Source organism: Sciurus vulgaris (genome assembly GCF_902686455.1).
Source record: "Sciurus vulgaris genome assembly, chromosome: 5".
NCBI lineage: Eukaryota > Metazoa > Chordata > Mammalia > Rodentia > Sciuridae > Sciurus > Sciurus vulgaris.
Genome location: NC_136465.1, coordinates 933870 through 949430, shown reverse-complemented (window position 1 = coordinate 949430; position 15561 = coordinate 933870). Strand labels below are relative to the sequence as shown.

At 54.3% G+C, this 15561-nt stretch overlaps 1 protein-coding gene across 1 annotated transcript in view; it reads right to left on the bottom strand.

The window, feature by feature from the left end:
• DLGAP2 (DLG associated protein 2) overlaps positions 1-15561 on the bottom strand; it is a 663652-nt gene that overhangs the window by 60262 nt on the left and 587829 nt on the right. Inside the window, exon 8 of the mRNA XM_079142912.1 lies at positions 8571-8782. Within this exon, the coding sequence (XP_078999038.1) occupies positions 8571-8782 (212 nt within the window). The remainder of the gene's footprint in view (positions 1-8570; positions 8783-15561) is intronic.

Sequence of the window (15561 nt, the reverse complement as noted above, 5' to 3'; positions counted from 1 at the left end):
GTGTCATGGACACCCCGATGGGGTGGGGGCTCCGCACAGAGACAGTTCTAAAGTCCAGGAGGCAGCCCTCCTCCACACTGGGGCGGGTCTGCGTTGGGGCCAATGACAGATGCGTCCTCTGGGTCTACTACAGACGACGGGACTGAGAGTTCCCAGCGCCTCCTGCTGGCCTCTGGTTTCATGCGGAACTATTTCCTTAAGGCCTATGAGTAGGATGGACACATGTTTTTAACCAATTGCTCAATGGACAAGAATTTAAAAACATTTTTATTAAAAACAAATGGTTATTTCAAAAAGCAAAGTCATCATTAAAATCACCTTTTAAAGCTGAGCAAAGACGTCTTTAGTAATTTCGAATTAACTGTATTTAGGTTTAGCCTCCTAGCTAAGTTCCTAACAATCTGTGCAGTTCTTCATTAGTTTATTTACTTGATAATTTATATACTCAGTCTTTAATACATTCTTCTTTATTGGATAAATTAAAAATGAACTCATAATTAGCCAAAATGCATTGAAGATAATGAATTCAGTAGAAGATGTTGTCTTTGCCATTTGAGAGAATAACATATGACATGACCTATTTAGAAAAATTCACTGCTGCTTCTACTGTGAGGTTTAATTTTACTTACCTGTGCCCCAAACATACAGATTTGTCTCTCTTGTGCTATTCTTTTTACTCAGGGCCTTCTTTGAAGGTCAGTCCTCAATAGCTGTTGAAGATTCATTAGCAGGAAGCCTTGCATGGCTTTGTACAGAAGTTATTTCACTGGTAAATCTTTGCGGCAACTACTTTTTTTGTACCAGGGATTGAACCCAGGACACTTTATCACTAAGCTACATCCCAAGCCCTTTTTATTTATATTTTGAGACAAGGTCTCACTAAGTTGCTGAGGCTGACATTGAATTTGCAGTCCTCCTGCCTCAGCCTCCCAGGTTGCTGAGATCACAGGCCTGTCTCACTGCACTGGTTGTGCTAGACATTTCCAAGTCCATAAAATTAAAGGGAGTGAGTCCTGTCTGAGGAATGGTCACTCTGAAAGCTCCTCACTGTTCAAATGTGAATTTCTTTGTACACTATGACTTCAGAGCTTTGTCTCTGGCCCTTGGTCACTGCATAGGCTTGCATAGCCAGGTGGACCCTGAACACAGCAGGCCCACTGCAGATGGTCGGCAGACAGTCGGCAGTTTCCTAGGAACCTGTGTCATCAGGAAAGAAAACTGAAACGTCGAAAACCGAGCTCAGAGAATCGGAAGTTAGGAAAAACTGAAAAAAACCCGATGATATCTTACTTTTGACTCCAAACAGAATTCCTACCAAAAGTGAGGCCTGAAAAGAAAAACTGGCCAACATTTAAGTTTTAAACATAAACATTTATGAAAGAATTTAAAGGAAAAAATGATCAATAGTGGCTACCTCTTCCTCCTTTAATTCATTCAAGCCTTGAGTCCAAGGGGAAATCAAAATCAGAATTGCAGGACATCTAGGAAGTGATTATGAAGATCACATACCAACATGCATGTGATGTAGCTAAGGGACACTCTTAGGAACATGCAGAGTCTTAAACACTGTCATCACTAAGTAAGTATTCGGCTGAAGAATGAAGCAAAAACTAGATCTAAGGAAGCACTAATGATGAAAGCAGTAATGGGTAAATCAGAAAACAGGAGAGCGGCAGGAGGCGGTCCATCAACCAGGCCATTCGGCAACGTGGACCTCCTGACCCTCCTGCCTCTCCCTTAATTGGCATTTTCCTTTCTCAAGACAATGTCCCAAGGTTGACAGACCACTGCAGCCAAAGTTATCTTCTCTGAGAAGCAAATCAGTAAGGATTTCCCCAGGACATTCTCCCATGGTGGGTGTTCTACAGATGGATGATGTGGCCCTGCGTTTCTGCAAAAGGACCCCCATTCCAAACAAGGTTGTGCTGTCTACAGGTGGGAGACCTGCGCGTTCTTAGACACGGTTTTCTAGGACAGTGTCCTGTTAGGTTTTCGGTGAATCGGGCAATGGGCCAGACTCAGAGCAAAACTTCTCCTCTCCCTCAGGATAGGGAGGTCCACTATGGATGGATTAAGGGCCCTGATGAACCCATTCAAACATCTGAAATCACTTCCATTCTGGTCAGTTTTTCTTCACTGTATTGATGAACATAAAAGATTCCCAGGCAGCTGTGCCCTGGGAGAATTCTGCTACAATCTTGCCAAAAGAGGAAACATCCCAGCAGGAAGTAGGTCCCTGTCTGCACATTCACAAAGAAATACCCCTGGCAACACTGTACAATAATGAAACACAGTGGCAATTCCTCCCACCTTAACAGAGTATCAATGATAGCTCACCACTCATTGGCCTGGGGTCAGGAGGTGCTGGACCTACAAACCTGCTGGGGCCCCCAGGACCTCGAGCCCTGGTGTCACACCTGCAGTATCTTAGGTTACTTGGCAAAAGCCCATGAGGTCTGTGATGGAGCTGAGGGTGTGTCAGTGCACCTGGGGTAGAAGGAGCACCAGGTGTGCCTGAACTGCAGGACCCTGGTAGCAGACAAGGAAGGCAGCAAGAGCCAGGGAGGAGCACAGAGGGGCCAGGAGAGCTCTGTAAATCAGAGGGACCGCACGCCTCTCCTGCTGGCTTTGAAGACACAGGCAGGAACCACCAGCCAAGAGTGGCGTCTGGAACCTAGCGCTAACCTCAGCTAACGATCTGAGGAGAAACCTGCCTCTCTCCGAGCTACAAAGCTTGTGTGGTTTGTTGGGATCGCAGCAGAACACTAACCGAAGAGCAAAAAGAAGAAGTCCCGGCAACGCAGCACGGTCCCAGCTTGCTCCAAATGCGTGTTTCATGTGCATGTGGCCTTGGGGGCAGTGTGGAGCCAGCCGTCTGCCGTGGGCACTCCTGGGCAGGGGATGCCAGAGGCAGGCCACCGTCCTACTTTGTGCCGTCACCTTTGTGTGAGGTCCTTGCTGAGTGTCACGAATCTGGCCCTTTAAATGGTGAGTCTCGTAATGCATTGGCTTTGTCGCTCGTGAGCTGCGAGGGGCTGGGGCTATGCGCTGCAGAGACGCCCGGCTGGTGCAGGGACCTGGGCACCGGGTTCCCAGGAGCACAGCAGGGTTCTCACATGGAGGAGTTGCTACGCTGCCCATCAGTTCCCAGCTGCACGGCACCAGTGTTGAAAAGAAGACCCTGTTCTGCAGATCATGGGTCTTCAGTGTGCGCCACACACAGCGTGGGGCAGTCCATGGCAGTGCCCACTGCCGTCCAGGGCCGTGGCCCTGACGTGTGTTTACTGACCAGCAAAGGCCTGAGTCCAGGAGCCTCCTTCTCCTCTTGTGCTGTGGATGGAACCAGGGCCCCAGGCCTCCTCCGCATGCCCACCATGGAGCTGAACTGCAGTCTCCACTTACTCTGCTCTTCATTTTTGTTTAGACTTTACGAAGGTCAGGACGAAAGGACAAATACTACAATAGGACTAGAGTTAGTGTGCATAAAACAAAGAACAAAATCAGGTGGAAAGCTCTTTCCCGGAGCAGCCTTAGAGTCAAGGCAGAGGTGTGTGGTGAGGGGCTCGGAGCACCCAGGAGACAGCAGCGCAGAGCAGGCCACCTGCCCGCAGGCAGGCAGGTGCCTGTGGTCAGCGACCTGGAGGGACAGCCTCCCGAGCAGACAGGCACCCGCAGAGAGGCCTGCTCCACCTGGGCGTTGGAGGCTGGGCTCGGAGCTGCACAAACTCCCACACAGCCTGGCACTGAGAATCCGCCCTGGTTTCCTCCAACTGAAGTCACAGATCGGGAAGCCGTCCGCCCACAGGTGCCGTGAGACTGAAAGAGGAAGCCTCCCCCAGGGAGCACATGGCTCTCCATGCACTGAAAACTGCTCACGAAGGGCTGAATGCCCCCGAGGCCAGCAGCTGGCCCCACCAGGACTCGCACAGAGGGGGAGCAGCCTTGCACTCTGCCCCCAATGAGCTCATGGGGGGGTTCTCTCCGTGGCTCAGAGGGGCTTCTTTCCAGGTGTCCTCAACAGCAGTTCATGGGCAGGCTGGCTGGCAATGACCCCTGTTGTGCCAGTCACAAGATGTGGGTTTCGTTCATTCACCCAGCGTGTGTGGACACACAGGATCCAGTGCAGAAAGGGTACAGTGCGGGGACCCAGAAGTGGGTGCAGACCCTTGGGGAAGCAGAGCCTGTGGCTGGGCAAGCAAGGGAATGGACGCAGGGGACCCAGGTCAGGGGAGGCTCCAGAATGCCATGATCCCTGGCCCCTGGGGAGGGAAGAGCGAGGCCTGCCGAGGCTGCATTCAGCGGCTGCGAGCCATCCAGCGGGTCGGAGTGCAGACTCGAGGTTGGGGACACGAGGGACGCAACGTCCAGTGGTCAGGAGTCAGATCAGGTGGCCACAGGACCCTCAGACTGTGGCTGAGTGGAGGAGAGTGGAGGAGACGGCCTGGGCCTGGAGGCAGGCGGGCTACAGGGGAGGGGGCGAGGGCCAGGGTGCAGGAGGCCTGGAGAGTCGGGTGGAGGGAGTCGTGTCAGGAGAGCCAGGGACTTGGACGCGTCCGAGGGCTCCTACCGCCTGGCTGCCTTGGAAGGCCCTGGAGGATGTTGGCATTGGCCACTCCCCAGGTCAGCGGCCCCTCCTGCCACAGGTGGTCATGGCCCTCTGGCGGGGCACAGGCCTAGGAGGTGGCAGCAGCTCAAGAAGACCTCGCCGTTCTGCTTGGGGAAGCTTCCTCGGGCAGGGAGTGCAGAAGCAGGCCAGCACCGCGGGCCCGTGCTCCCGGACACCCAAGGCAGCGTCGCTCCTTATACCCGGCCACCCCACCTGGCCAGGGCCCAGGCCTGCAAGGTGCCTGGAGTGGTTCCGCCCAGGGGAGGAGTCAGGCTGGGCTCTCCTCGCCTGGAGGCCGCCCGCCTCTCCCTGCACCCTCTCTGCCTTGCAGCTTGCCAGCTCTGGTGCAGCATCTGAGCCCTGCTCTCTAAGCTTCCCCAGAGCTCTGCGAATTCGGGCCAGTACGGGCACACGGCTCCCAGCAAGGCCGGGCAGCAGCGCTTCTCCGCGCAGGTCCCAAGGTCTGCGGCGCTTGCTGGGGTCCAGGGGCACAGGCTTCTGTAGAGGTCTGCACGAGGCAGGAGGTTGACCAGCCGCCCTTTTCTTTCTTTAATTTTCTCTTCTTCTCTTTCCTTTCCTTTTCTCTTCCTTTCTTTCATGTCTTTATTCACTTTAATTGATGAAGATACTTTCTCTAGGTCCAGAATTTGACTAGACTTTTCCCTAACTTTTAGAGACCCCCCACGTCACTGCCCTCTGGCCAGAACAGTCTGTCATGAATCCTGTTCAACTCCAGGTACAATATATCTGTAGTTTTCCTCTGTTTTTTTTTTTTTTAATTTTAAAATTTGTTCTGTTAGTTGTATATGACAGTAGAATGCATTTATACATTTTGATAGATCATTCATAAATCTCATTTTTCTGATTTTGAATGTTGTAGGATAACATGGGTCATGCAGTCATATATGGACATGAGGTAACGATGACTGTTTCATTCTACTGTCCTTCCTGCCCCAACGCCCCTTCCCATCCCTTCACTCCCCTCTACCTGATTATAAGACAACTCTATTCTTCCCTATCCCCCCCTCCTTATTGTGAATTAGCATCCGCATATCAGAGAAAACATTTGGCCTTTGGGTTTTAGGCACTAGAGCAGAGACACTGCACCTCCTAGAAGAAAAAGTAGGTCCAAATCTTCACCATGTCAGCCTAGGACCTGACTTCCTTAACAAGACCCCTCAAGCACAAGAAGTAAAATCAAGAATCACTAAATGGGATGGACTCAAACTAAAAAGCTTGTTCTCAGCAAAAGAAACAATCAATAATGTGAAGAAAGAGTCTATGGACTGGGAGAAAATCTTCGCTATATGCACTTCAGATAAAGTATTCATCTCCAGGATATATAAAGAACTCAAAAAACACCAAAACAACAAATAACCCAATCAATAAATGGGCTAAGGAACTGAGGAGACACTTCACAGAGGAAGATATACAACTGATCAACAAATAAATGAAAAAATGTTCAACATCTCTAGCAATTAGAGAAATGTAAATCAAATGGCGATTATCAAGAATACAAGCAACAATAGGTGTTGGCGAGGATGTGGGGAGAAAGGTTCACTCATACATTGCTGGTGGGGCCGCAGATTGGTGCAGCCACTCTGGAAAGCAGTGTGGAGATTCCTTAGAAAACTTGGAATGGACCCTCCATTTGACCCAGCTATCCCACTCCTCGGCCTATACCCAAAGGACTTAAAGTCAACACACTACAGTGACGCAGCCACATCAGTGTTCATAGCAACTCGATTCACAATAGCTAAACTATGGAGCCAACCCAGATGTCCTCTTTTTTTTAAGATTTGCTCTTTGTCCTTCATTTCTGGTATTTTGAATGTGATGTGTAAATGTGGGTTTATTAAATTCGTTTTGTTTCTGGTATTCATCTTTCTTGAGATTATCTGTGCCTGTAAGTTTCATTGTTTTGGGGAGTTGTCGGCTGCTGTGTTGTGGATGTCTGTCTGTCCATCTCTTCCTCTCTCTTCCCTCCTGGGATTCCGTCGAATGTGTTGGATACTTGATGCTTTCCACAGCTCTTGGATTTTCATTTCTGCTTTTCAGCTCCACGTCTTTCTCTTCAAGCCCCATTTGGTGATTTCTGTGCACCCAGCCTCAAGTCCACTTACTGACTTCTTGTTAGGTGGAGTTGCATGGGTGGTAGACCCAGCGCAACTCCGTTTCTAAGGCCACGGGTTCTGTAGTTTTCTTATCTTCCAGCTTTTGTTTCTGCTGCTTCCTGACACTGTGCACTGTTTTGGAGAGCCAAGAAAGGCAGACATGGAGGTGCCCGCGAACAACAGGGGCACATGTCATGTCATCCAGGAGCGGCTGGTTCTGCACCGTGGAGGGCTGTTCCCTGCGGTCACTCTGGCAGAGTGCCAGGAGGCCAGCCTCTGGGAGCAGATCAGCAGCAGCCACAGAGGCTCCCCATGACATGGTCCAGAGCTGGCAACACAGCTACAGGCCCAGGCTGCCCAGTCCACGTCACAGGGGGTGGTGACAGGGGACATGCGTGAAAAGCCGAGGCTTTCCTGGGTGAGGAGCCCCTGGACAGGATGTGAACCCGCCTGTCAGGGCAGCTAAGGCACTGCCCCTGACTCCAGCCTGACCTCGCCTCTGCCCCTGAACTGGGTGGGCGGTGGGAGTCACTCGGGCACACCAGGAGGAGAAGGAAGACCTCCAGAGACAAGCAACACGCATTCCTGCGCTCACCGTTTGGACGGCCCTGCCTCCAAGGAGGTCTTGTTGATGGGCTCCAGCTGGGCAGTTCTCTGGTGTGGAAGTGGGGATAGCAATCAAGGTGCTGTTGGGTCCACTTATTTCTAATTATATTTAAAATACAAGTTTAGACTTACCAGCATTGCTTAAAACTGTGAAAACAGTGTTTGGGTATAAAATAAACTCTAGGATAAAGATGGCTTATGTAGTTTACTGGAAAATTTAAGTTTAATCTGTCGATTGCTATGCCTGGCCTTGCTGTGGCTGTGGGCATGCTCATTTGCACTAACAGTTCCTCAGAGGCCCTGTGCAGAGGCCCACAGGGACAGGCGTGACGGCCCTGAGTCTGTCTGTTCTCCAAGACATGGGGATGCTCCCGCAGGAGTCCCTGGGCTGCAAGCGTCTGCAGAAGAGGTTCAGGCGAGACTGACCAAGAACTTTTATGTTCCATTCTGCAAGCTAATGTCCATGAGTTATTGGATTCACTGGAGGAAATCATTGCTGCTAGTGCCAGGCAGGGGACAGGGTGGGGGGCAGGCACACAGGTGGGGGACACCTTGGTCTAGAACTTCCCTGCCCCACTTGCACATCACAAGGAGGATTCTGTAGGCAACACTGTGAAGCCCTGAGAAGAGGCTGTAGCTGCTGCTTTCTAGTGGTGCAGGAGAGTGGCAGCCTTGGAGGGGAAGCCCGGAAGACACCACGGTCCTTGGCGCCTGTGTATGTGCCTGCATGTGCGCCTGCGTGTGCAGGCTGGCTGCACTCCACACCACCCTCCTGGGAGCACCCATGGTCTTTCACAGTCCATGTGAATGGGTGATTGCCCGAATAGCTGAATTCATCAATGCTGTGTCTTTGGACAAAGGCACAGAGCACATGGCCCTGTGTGTAAAGCTAGGTCACCCCTCTCCTACAGTGCCACCAGAGTGCCTCCTGAAGGCACCTGAGCACTGGCTTTCCTGCCGGGAGCCACTCACAGCTCCACACACCCACACTCAGACACACCGTCCCTCCCAAGAAAGTCATCTGAAGGATCCGAAAGGTACCATGCACCTACTGACTCTAACGATAAGACACAGCAACCACCCGAGCCTCTTTCCCTGATAACTACATAACAAGCAATTACAGACTGGCCATCTTTAAACAGAGGGCTGGAAACCAAAAGCATGGTCTGAACATTCTCAGCTCAAGTTCAAGCTGATGGCAGCTAGCCCACAGCGAGCTCGGAGGAGAGCGTGGCCTTTCTTACGTTTGGTGGTCTCCGAGTGGTCTCTGTCCGATGGACTTCAGCAGGGGCTCCGGTCGGAGGGCCACTGTCGGGGACGTTTTGGGGCTGGAGTCCGACTCTCCACTGTCCTCGTCTCCCATGGCTTTGATGTAGCTGCCGCTTCTCATCCTGCGGCAGGGGATCTCCTCCTCCTTGCCGCTGGACGGGTAGCCTCCCCACTCATCCTGAGGCACCTAGGAGAGAGCAGAGACGGCGCGTCAGGCGTGGCGTGTGGCGCTGTCTCTGTGCGGAGGCAGCAGTCGCTGCAGCCCTTGAAGACAGCGGCGGGCGGCCAGTCACCACGGGCGGGTAGATGCACAGAGACAGAAGCTTCTTAGAGCCGTCGCCCAGCCCCGAGAGGATATTAATAGGAAACGACTGGTTTTCTTCCCATTATAAAACAGAGATAAACACTATGGGAAAAGTGAGAAAATGTTAGGAAAGCAGAAGCTACAAAAAAACCATCGCTAACATTTAGATTTATTTCCTTCTGGTGCAAAAGGAAATTGAAACTTGAGAAAACTGAAAATAAAAATAGAAGAAATGAAAGAGTAAAAGGAGGAGGAGAAGAAAGTGCTGGCGTCAGTGCCCATTTCCCCTTAGTGCAGGCTAGCGCGGAGGGGACGCTTCGCTCTGGAAGTCCAGCGACACTGTCTGCGCGAGATCCTCGCCCTCGCACAAGGGCCCCCATGGCAGCTCGCCCAGCAGGCTGTGGGGCTGCGTGGGGCACAGGAGCCCCGAAGAAGACCAGCCAGGCCTCCCACTGCCCCTGGCTTGGGAGCAGGCCAGGGCTGAGCCTCCACCCTCTGTGGCAGGGGGACATGGCACCCCTCGAGTGGCAAACAGAAGGTGCTGGAGCAAGCCGAGCTTCCCGCACAGCGGCCGGGTCCAGCAGCTCAGGGGCTCTGATGAAGACTCCAAGGCCAAGCTCACTTTGACAGCAGAACCCACAGATGCTGCAGAGGCTTGGCCTCCAGGGCCTGCAGAGTGCATCCTCTGCTGGGGGAGGCAGCTGGGTGCTGTGGAAGGAGGCCAGCGTGGAGACCGTGCGCAGTCTTCAGAGCAGGCGTTCTCCCGGTGACATGTTTAGATTTGTAGGTGTCCTGACCAGGATCTGGCGACAGTCCAGCCTGACCTGGCCCGGGGGCTGCAGGTCTCGCACTTCCAGGAGGCAGGGTGGGCGGTGTCAGGGGCCAGCCTCTCAGCCGGAGGCGCCAGGTGTTAGTACCTGGAGAGCATGTTGGGTGTTGCCTCGGCAGAGCTGGCGTCTTCCAGGTAGAGCCAGTCGGGAGCCCAGGGACAGGGATGAGGGCCTGCCTGCACCCCATGCCGTCCGCGCCGGCAGCCCCCGGGCAGGCACTCTGCTGGCCACTTGTGTGCGTGGCAGGGACAGCACACGCCCCTCTGGAGAGTGGCTGGGTGGCTCCTATCTGTGGCAGCACTCCTGAGTCGGCCGGGGAACACGGACACCACAGCGACTCTGCAGCAGTGTGTGGTACTGGAGGCCCAGACGTTGGGCCGAGGAGGGGGCTCAGCAGGGTGGCCATCTGGGTTTCCGCTCTGCCCACCTTGGCGAAGTCCAAGTCCTGCATCCCAGGGCACGGCGAGACGGGGCAGGTGTGCAGTCCCCGCCCAGCTGGGTGGCTCTGCAGTCTTCCTGACCTGAGCTCTCCACACGGGTGGCAAGAACATGCACCACGCTGAAAGGGCAGCGTGAGATCCCAGGGACCTGGCGTCAAAGCTAGTGGCGCACTGGTCTCGTGGCAGAGCCACTGAGGTCACCGGCAGAATGAGACCAAAGCCCGTGGCACCCAGAGCGCCCGTCCAGCAAGAAATCGGTGATAAAGAGTGTGCCAATGTCCCCTGCAGGACCTGGCCTGACAGAGGAGCCACCTCCCGACAGCCGGCATGCCTTGCACCGGAAGAAAGGTGAGTGGTGAGTGGCCATTTGTCCATCATGCACTCCCTGGGCATGGACAGTCTGCGTGTCCTTACCAAAAGTCAGCCTTCGATCACCGAGACCAGTGCCAGGATGGAGAGGAGGCAGGGGAACAGCAGTTCCACACCTCCCGCACCGGGCGGGGAACAGCAGTGCAGATTCTGAGGCATGTATCAGAGGACCCGATGGCTCACCCTTGACCAGCAGCTTGAGTTCTGCCAGGGCATCCCAGGACAGGAAGACTGAGTACCAGGCATCATCAGTAAGTCATTTGTCAGGGTGAGGGACAAACAGGGATGACATCTTATGCTAGGGATGGCCAGAAATACTTTTCACGACCATACCCTGGAGACTATGCAGACGTCAAAATCACAGAACATTCAGCTATGGGAAAGATGCTCACAATAAGGTGTCTTGGTCCATTTTCTGTGTTTATAACTAAGTACCAGAGGCTAGGTAGCTTAAAAAGAATAGAAAGGTACTTGGTTTACGGTTCTGAGCACTGGCATGTCAAGAGTGAGCTGCCAGTCTCTGCTGATGTGGGGAGGGCTTCGCTGGGCAAGTCAGCATGGCCTCAAGATCCAGTCAGCCCCAGGGCCCCACCTCAAATACTGCCACCGTGGATCTGGGATTCAATCTCCAGCATGGGAACTCTTGGAGGAGACACTCGGTGTAAGTGGACAGGCCTGCAGGGCATGGACAGAGCAGTGAGGTGCGGTCAGCAGCATGTCTGGGGCACAGCCAGCAGCTTCTCAGTTACTTTTCTTTCTACTTATATTTTCTACATTTTTTATTGAGTCATAGATTACCTTTGTGATTAAAAAAAAAACCACCTTATTATCAATTTAAGAAAAGTCATGGTCCTTGGAGAAATCACATTCCAATGGAGGATGTGCTCATAAAATAAGGGATTGGGTGTGTGATAAGGGCCAAGGGCACATGGGGCACCCGGGTGGTGGGGCCATGGGCAGGGTGGCCAGGAAAGGCATGCCCCTCAGGTCCCGGGAGAACGTTCCAGGAGGCTGTGGCTGGAAGGGGCAGACGGGAAGAGGCGGACGTCAGCAAGGATGAGCTTCACTTTGGCAGGTTCATGGAATTTTCTTGTGAATCTAAAACATGTTTCCATGAAAACAAGGTAAAGATTTTTTCAGCAGCCTGCAAATTAACAAATTGAGGCCAGCTTGTATGTTTCTGTGTCTGATTTAGGAAGCCAACTTCACAGCCTTTGACAGAAAAAATTCAATACAGGAAGAGTGTAAACCAGCGTCAGTTTCAGGGTATGAATTCAAGTACCGAACGCCGACTCAAGGCACGTGTCTCCGACCCTGAGAAGCACAGAAGACCAACCTAAAGGCCACTGTGCTCAGTGGATGAACTTCCCTGGGAAGCCATAATGTTGAACAAAGCCTGGAGCCCAAGCATGGAGTGGCCAGGGCTCTCCTCACTCCCACCAGCAAGTCGACACTTTCTCTCCAGGCCAGTTCCAGCCCTGCAGGCCCGGCCGTGGACGCTGGGAGCTGCCGCCAAGCTTCCCAAAGAGGGGCATTTCCAAAGGTCGACATGGGTGCATGTTGAAGGATGTTCCCGCTGCAGTTAAAATGTCCGTCCTTCCTCCCAACAGGCAAGGCCTAGGGGCTGGGATCTATGGTCACGTTCTGCTGAGGAGTTGAAACCAAGCTGTGTTCCCCCAGAGGTGTCCTCCTTCCCCCACCGCTCTGTGCACGTGTGTGCGCGTGTGCGTGAGGCGTGCATTTCATGTGCACCAGCCACTGGCCCCAGAGTCAGGCAGTGAGCTCCTGCTGGCCAGACTTTCACAGCGACGGCAACAGCCTGAGCGGCGCCCTCTGGAGCTGTGGTCCTCTCGGCATCCGTGGGGACACATGGTCCCTACAGTGCTGTAGGGAGATTTTCACGTCTGCGGGGTTCCAGCGAGAATGGTTTCTGGGAAGCCAGGAAACGGTTCCACCTGAAGGTCAGGAGCGCGTCCCGAGGGGTTCTGCTTAGCTTTCCCATCCGCAGCCCCCAGCCCAGAGCCTGGGCTGCGGGAGCGCTCAGGCTCCGTCTCGTATTTTGCAGGTTCCATGAGCAATGACCTGTTTTCAGGCACCGAATCACCATGTAAATCAAGGGAAGAGAGAACTTGGCTTCCTTGGCACTTTGCTGGGAGCTGTTACCATTTCCATGCGTCCCCTGGGGCTGGTGGAGCCTCCGCGTCTGGGTCGCATCGAAGCCCCTCCAGGTGTGACCTGCGGCTCTCGGATTCGAGATCCCTTACCCAGGAGCAGGGTGTCCGGAAGCCGTCTGTGTAGACTGCTGCTGCGCCCGGACATTTTTATATAAAATCTGTTTAGTTAAAAGTCACCTTCTGACCTGGGGATGTGCTTTGGTGGTGCACGCCCGCTTAGCAGGTGTGAGGCCCGAGTTCCATCCCCAGCATCAAAAAAAAAGTTACCTTCTTACTTTTACAGTACATGCTTTTCCAAATAGTGAGTGTGCAGCTGGCTGCGCAGCTGCAGTTGGGACAGCGGGGACGTGGTGCGTACTTGCTGTGAAGGCACACTCGGTCTGACAAGCGAGAGCCCTGGTCAGCCAGGCAAGCCGTGCGACAGGACACAAGCCCTCACAGAGGCAGGAGCCCGGCTGCAGCCTGGAACCTTCTCGTGGGAAGGTCTTCCAGCCGGGCTGGGCGGCTGCAGGTGGACGGCGGGCAGGGTGGGCTCAGTGGAGTGGAGGCAGCTGCGGGCAGTGGGCAGAGTGAGGCCGGGTGTCTGGAGGGGGTGGAGGCCCCCGGGCCGCCCGTGGAGCTGGAGGCCGACTCTGAAGGCAGCCTGAGTCCTCCTGTTTACCTCCATACTCGGTGCCAGAGCCTCTGCCTGAACTTCCTCGATACGCTGGGCCTGGGACGTGGGGCGCCGAGTCTTCCTGGGCGACGGCCACACCACCCTGCTGGGCAGCGCTCAGGCTTCTGGACTGTCAGCTTCCTTGGCTACGTTCTTTCCTGGCCCAGCCGCCTGCCTCCCTCCTCTCTGTGTCTGTCTCCCCCGCCCTCTGTCTGACTCCATGCCTCTCTCTCAACTCCTGTCCCTGTCTGAGTGGCTCCTGGGGCACGTTGGCCCGCGTGAGGCGGCTGCCCTTAGAGCACCAGTTGAGAGATGCGTCTCTAGCTTGGAGCAGGACCGGCCAAGCGCAGGGCCAGCGGCCCCGGGGCAGGAGCTTGCAGTTCCCATCAGCAGCAGTTCACCACTGGGAAGCCGCGGGCCAGTGTGGCCAGACGGAAGGAGGGCGCTGTGGGCAGGCAGGGAGAGGACGGCTGGGCTTCCTGGAGCAGAGGGTGGAGACCGCCCTGGCGGTGCCTGGAGCGCGGCAGAGCCTAGCACAGGTTCCAGGTGAGCTCCAGGCTCTGCCCAAGTCAAGCTGGTCACCAGGCTCGCGTGTGCTCCAAGCTGGGCCGACGCATCTGCCGGGGAACCCAGCTGCTTTCAGCCACACTGCTGCATGTGGCCTGTCCTCCTCTTGTGGCCCCGACAGGCCTGAGTGCTGACCTTGCTGCCCTGGAGGGACACCCCTCGCAGGGCTGGTCAGTTCCTAGGCGAAGCACAAGCAGACACCCCAAGCCCCACAGGGACGGCTCGCCTCTCCCCGGGGGGTCTGCGCAGGATCACCGTGCTGCCACCCAGGGCCTGCAACCCCAGCCAACGGGCCTCGCCCAGCCCCTGCTGTGGAAGCCACAATAGGGCTCGTGCCCACCCCCGTACCTCTTCTCCTGCGGCCCTGGTGCTGCCCCGTGGGGCCCTTCACGGTGCCGAGTCCCTTCCCTCTCACTGGCAGGCCTCTCTGGGCCTGTTTGGCCTCCACACCGGAGTTGGTGTGGACCAGCGTCTTAGCACACCTGTCCTGCATGCCCTGCCCTCGGTGCTCTCTGCCTGCCTCACTCTGATGCTGTGCTAGGAAAGGGTCTCCCTGCAGCTGGTGAATGAGGAGTAGCCACAGCCCAAGTTCTGTGACACACGGTGGCTAGAGTTGGGGCCAGAGCCTTGGGACAGAAGCCCTGCCTCCCTCGGCGCATCTCACTCGGCGCGCAGGCAGCAGGCAACTTCCTATCCCATGGCGCGTGCGCTAGGAACAAGGCTGGGAACATGACTGGAGGCTCATGCTTCTCACCCCTCTGCCTCCAGAATCTGAGGGGAGCGTTTAGCTCTCTGGAGTCGACATGCCTTATAAGCCGACTCTGATCTTCCTGAACACATGGCATCCTGGGAGGCCAGGGCCAGGCCCCCTTACCCTCCCCTGGTGCATGCGGAGATCTTTATTGATATGTTAGACCCTGGCCAGAAGAGGAGCTGACACAGTGACAGGACATGATCTGTGCCTTCTACAAGCCACATCTTGCTTACTGAGCTGATCAATAAAGACTGAGTTAGACAGGCTTCCTGGAGAGAGCCCACACCCACACAGCCCAGAGACTGTGGTGCCCTTTTCCCACTGGGGCATGAGTATGCCGTTCACTGTGAGCCACAGGATGGGCCCTCCTTCCCCAGCCCCACAGGCCAGCACCATCCATCGAGGCTGAAGAAGTCTGCAGAGACCATCCTTCCATCAGATCAAAGCCAACAAGCGTATGCAACTGACACCCCAGGACACGTTTCCAGGAGAAACTCTCTTACTGCGAAAGCCAACCTACGAGACGAGCAGAGGACAGACCTGCCAGATGAGCCAACATCAATAAAGCGACACAAGAAGCATGAAAAAGTCAGGTAAGATGTGGCTCCAAAGGACCAGAGTGACTATCCGAGACCTCAAGAAAGGAAATGAATGAATTGCCTGAAAAAGAATTCAAAATCATGATTCTATGGACAACTCAGTGATATGCAAAAGAATATAGACAGAAAATTCAAAGAAAGTAGAATGAGGAATTAAGCAAGGATTTATAGGTAATTTAACAAGAGCCAAACAGGAATCTTAGAGTTAACAAACTCAGTAAATGAAATAAAAATGTAGTTGAGAGCCTTAACAGCAGACCACATGAAGCAGAAA